The sequence below is a fragment of the Anguilla rostrata genome, chromosome 14, assembly GCF_018555375.3.
Source record: "Anguilla rostrata isolate EN2019 chromosome 14, ASM1855537v3, whole genome shotgun sequence".
Taxonomy (NCBI): domain Eukaryota; kingdom Metazoa; phylum Chordata; class Actinopteri; order Anguilliformes; family Anguillidae; genus Anguilla; species Anguilla rostrata.
The window spans coordinates 5,675,892-5,680,621 of NC_057946.1; the positions used below are offsets into that span (position 1 = coordinate 5,675,892).

Genomic DNA, 4,730 nt, shown 5'->3' on the forward strand with positions numbered 1-4,730 from the left:
TGCTTCATGGGATACATGATTTACGTTCACACGACACAGCGCCTTCTGGACCTGGCTTCGTGGGGTCAACCGCAAACAGTGCAAAAATCTGTTGGTGACAGATGGTGAACCGAACACCTTCGGCTGCTCACACCGCTTTGGATAAAAACACCCACCGTGTGCACAAAACAGGTTGCACACAAAATGTATGAGCCCACGACCCAGCTAATGAGTGAATACATTTCCTGTGACTAACCATTTATTAAAAATACCCCTAATTGAAAAAAGAAGACAAGGAATAAAAAATATAAATTGAAAAATAAAAACAACTATACTATATAGTTCAAAAACAGATTTAAATTGAATGCGAACGACATGATGCAAAAAGACAGGTTCAGCAAATTCTCTTCCGCAAAAAGTTATTTTTATTCGAAAATGGCAACAAATTCAATCTCTTGCTTTGTAACAGAATAACGTCGCTCACAACAGGATTGTCACAGAGCACAAGGAAAAGCAGAGCAGGCCCATTTATGATGTAATAATGCATTTACAATTGTAATGAGCTCGGGCAAGATCAAGCGCAATGATAGGATGCTGAATAAAGGGATGCCCGTTGGCTTCACGCTTGTGCCGCGCGTCTCAGCGGCAGCACCGATTCGATTCTAAATGTGTCCAGCAGTTGCACGGCTGAAAGCGTCTGCCATATCACTACATGTTAATTGTAAGCAATAACACAGCTATTAAGGGGGCAGTTATTTGCGCTTTGAATAAGATTCTCACTGTGTTCATGAAATAATGAAATGCACTGAATTGTGATGAGTTAACGTAATAAATACAACGTCCAGAGGATGGCCTTTCTTCCACTACACATGCTGTATTTGACTGGAACCTCACTCGAAATCTATTAAAACAAACCCAAGGTTAAATGTGAAGAGCATATGACAAGATTTCTCAAAGCATAGACATGCAGGGCAGATATGTGTTTGAAGAGTATTGTAAACAGTCATTTGGACTTCACAAAAACTTTGGACTTCACAAAATGTAATAAATCACCCGAACACAAAATAAGTACTGAAGTATACGTGTGTTTGAGTTGGCCTCGTGCCTTATGCTAGCGATACATTACATATAAAAGAAAAATAACTGAAATGTAAACTGCACATTTCTGCACACACGCACACGCACGTGCACACACAGGCACGCACACGCCCACACACACACACAGAAAACAGCCAAAATCATAATAAATAAAAAAACACACACAAACCACTCGGATTAAAACTGTGCCAAACTCTTACTGTAAATACACCAAAGCACGTTAGTTAATATTCTTAAGATACCGTATTCAAAAAAGAATGTCATAAATACAAAATAGCATTATCCAGAAGTGTAACACATGTACACACCCACTAATGTTTTCTTTTGATATAGAATGTTTAAAAAGTGTTTAAAGACCCTGTGTAATCAAAATAGTTATTTTTTATGCTTACATTAAAAACAAAGAACCAAGGAAAATAAATACTATCACATCAAGCCCTTGTTATTTTGTTTTCATTTATTTTATGTATTTATTTATTTCTTAATAATCCTGAAAGGATATTGTTGAAGGATTTGGTATTGGTTGATGAAGAACTGATGTCATCAACAAGATTTTTTTTGTTCACCAATCAGCAGTCATTGCCTAAATTTGTTAATATGCTTGTTTAGCACTTGACCAGTACTGACTGTACTATAGGGACTAATGTTACAGGAATCATGTTTGTTGACTGTATCAACATATTCATTCTGGACATGACATGATACGACTTATCGTATAGTGTAATGAAAATAAGCGAACTAGAAAGTAATCTAACATCTTTTTTTTAAATTTACTGTAAGGACTTTCATAGAAGGGCTTGATGACAAACAACAGTTGTCAGGCATCAATAGCTTGCTGTCCTAAATTGCTAGCTACCCAGACAGGATCCTGCTCTGGAGGCAGAGGCGGTGGTGGTGGTCCTGTCACTGAGATTGACTAGTATCGGCACCTCCATGAATTTGTGTGTAAGGGTTGGTGTTGTTTATTTTCCCCTTGCATGTTCTACCAGCTAGCAAACTCAATGCAAACGCGAGTCTGTTTGTTGGGCTATCTATCCAACGTGAATATTCATTACAGATGGAACATGACCCCCCCCCAGCTCTATAGCTCTCCTGTTGAGAAATACTTCGCTTTAGGTCAAAAGGACATTTTATTGTCTTCCTATTTATACATTTGTAAAAGGTAACTATGGTCATTTTTCTGTAAATTTATGTATTTTTCTTAAGGCGTAGCATACACTTTAAATGTATAGAAAGGTAATTACTCAGGGTCTTTAAGGAAACGGGGGTGGTAGGGGCAGGTATAGTAAGAAGGCAATCAGGCTGGAGGCCTGGCCCGGTACACCTGCACTGGTGTTCCATTTTGAGCCGGTTGGTCCTCCCGCTGCTAGGGGGAGTTGTGGTCGTAGTTTCGCTAGTGCTGAAAGAGAGGACCTTTTCAGATCCCCTTGATCCAGTTGCCCAGCACCACCGACGCCACCGACCCCAGAACCAGGGGCACGCTGGGTAACGGTCCGGCGCTGGAGGCCCCTCTGTACTGGCGCCAGTCGGAGCGGTTCTGGTAGCCCGGCCCGTTGGCGTAGTAGAAGCGCCGGTCCTCTTCGGACGAGTCGCCGTCGTAGCCGTAGCCGTAGCGGGGCCGCCCCAGGGAGCCGAGCCCGTACCCCAGCGCGGCCCCGCCCAGCGCCCCGGCGGCCGCCGCCCCCGCCAGCTTCAGGCCCTGCCTGGAGGACCCGCGGCTCTGAGAGGGCGGGGCCTTCGCGCCCAGGCCCACCCCTTTGCCCCTGCCCCTGCCTCCGCCCCCACGCTTGGGCTGGACACCGGGGCACAGTGTCGCCATGAGCAACATGACCGTCCACAGGAGGAGGAGGAGGAGTCTGCGGTGGCCAATCATGACGGGGGAATGGTTCTGCAGGGACACAAGCAGCTGGCGGGTAAGAGCGAGGCCTTTGGTTGAGCTGGCTGCACAGGTCAACACTGATAAATGCACACAGCTGCATCAGGAAAACAATTAGGACGAAATTTCACACAAGGTTATGACATGAGATATGAGTATATCAGGGTCCATGTCAATTTAATTTCAGACCAATAAATGCAAGGAATGAACTGACATTCAATTCATGAAGTGGAAAGTGCCTATTAGGTTCTATTACAGGTTTCTTCAATTGATCAGTGCATTTCAGTTTATTTTATGTATATACTGTACAGTATATATACAGTGCCTTCAGAACTTTTATTTATCTAAACCCAACAAATCAGTGCTGAACAGAACAGACACAAGCCCTCTCACAGCCCACCCAACCACAGCCAGGAATGACCATCACCATTCAGACCAGGATTAGAACCAATTACACGCTTAACTGCCCCACAGAAACACCATGCGCCGCCCTTTCTGTAACAAACAACGCGGCCACAGACAAAAACAGACCACAGCAACATGCGTACAGTACAATCTAGACCAAGTGCCACTCCGCTGCAATTTTTGCAGTCTGGATTTTTCCCTTCAGTTTTGCTGAACTATTAACCGATCCTCCCCAAATTGTGCCCCCGTGATCTGAAGACGTCATCATTGTATTGTGGCGTAGTACGAAATGTAGTAAACTCACAGCATGCACTGAGAGATGTGCTAATTGAGATGTGGGTTTGTCCATCGGTGCCCGAACGGACAAATCTATTATGTCTCACCATCTCTCACTTCTACAAAACAAAATCCGAACTAAGAATTTGATTCCATTTTTGGATGACAATGGAGATGGTTCCATTAAAGTGCGGAAATTCAAAAATAAATAATAATAATAATCATGATCCTAACCTTTCTTTGTATAGTACCTTATCATATAAAAAAAACTGCCTGATGGGCTTCAGCAAAACAGAGAAATAAAAAATTAAAAAAATGAAATAGTAATAATAAATTACAAAAATAAGTCTAATAAAATGAGTAATGGTAAACACATGATACATTACCAGATCTAAAAGCAAGGCTTTAAAAAAAAAACCATTAAACCAAGAATATCCACAAATCAGCTCAATTTCTATTCAGAACGACTGAAGAAAAGGAATGGAGCCTTTACCGTTGTCAAGGTCCGTTATCCGAAGCGGAGTCAAGCTGGAGATGATGGTGCTGGAGATCTGTGCTTCAGTTTGTAACCAATCGCTGTTTCTCTGGGTGGGTTTTGTTTGGCTGAAGCTGTCACTCAAACTGCCGAAGCCAATCCGCTGCCGGGTGGGAAAGCGGGGGGGGTGTGGCATCGTGTTCACCATTTCCAGACCACGCCCCCCGAGTGCCGCTCCTCCCACCTTCTGATTGGTTTTAAATCGATAGCCACGACGAGACTGAGCCGCCTGGCTCCTCCTCCTCCCCTATTCCCCGCCACTTGAGTTCTCCTTCGCAAACTGCATTTTACTCTCTCTCCATCCCTCCCTCCCTCCCTCCCTCTCTCGCTCTTTCTGTACCGCTCTGTACCGTGCCCTTATTTCTCCATCTCTCGTTCGCCCCCCCCCCCCCATTTCCCTGCTTTCGCACGCCCCCGTGGTTGTTGCCACGGCAATGGCAGCGAGCATACACGTTTGATGGAGACTAAGGTTTCTATACAGCGGATGGAAACAAAAGGAATGGCGGTCAGGAAAAAAACAGCGGACCTGAACCGAGAACAAAACACGACAAACACCCAGGG

At 44.2% G+C, this 4,730-nt stretch overlaps 1 protein-coding gene across 2 annotated transcripts; it reads right to left on the reverse strand.

Moving 5' to 3' along the window:
* Positions 1–381: 381 nt before the first annotated feature.
* On the reverse strand, positions 382–4,449 carry sprn2 (shadow of prion protein 2). 2 transcript variants are annotated; one of them, XM_064309594.1, is made up of 2 exons: positions 4,128–4,449; positions 382–2,965 (listed from the first exon to the last, which is right to left on the reverse strand). In XM_064309594.1, the coding sequence occupies exon 2, from the start codon at positions 2,948–2,950 to the stop codon at positions 2,495–2,497; it is 456 nt and encodes a 151-aa protein (XP_064165664.1). In that variant the 5' UTR covers positions 2,951–2,965; positions 4,128–4,449; the 3' UTR covers positions 382–2,494. The 2 variants fall into 2 exon arrangements, with proteins under 2 accessions (XP_064165664.1, XP_064165665.1); XM_064309595.1 differs by lacking the exon at positions 4,128–4,449 and adding an exon at positions 4,021–4,118.
* Positions 4,450–4,730: the final 281 nt, after the last annotated feature.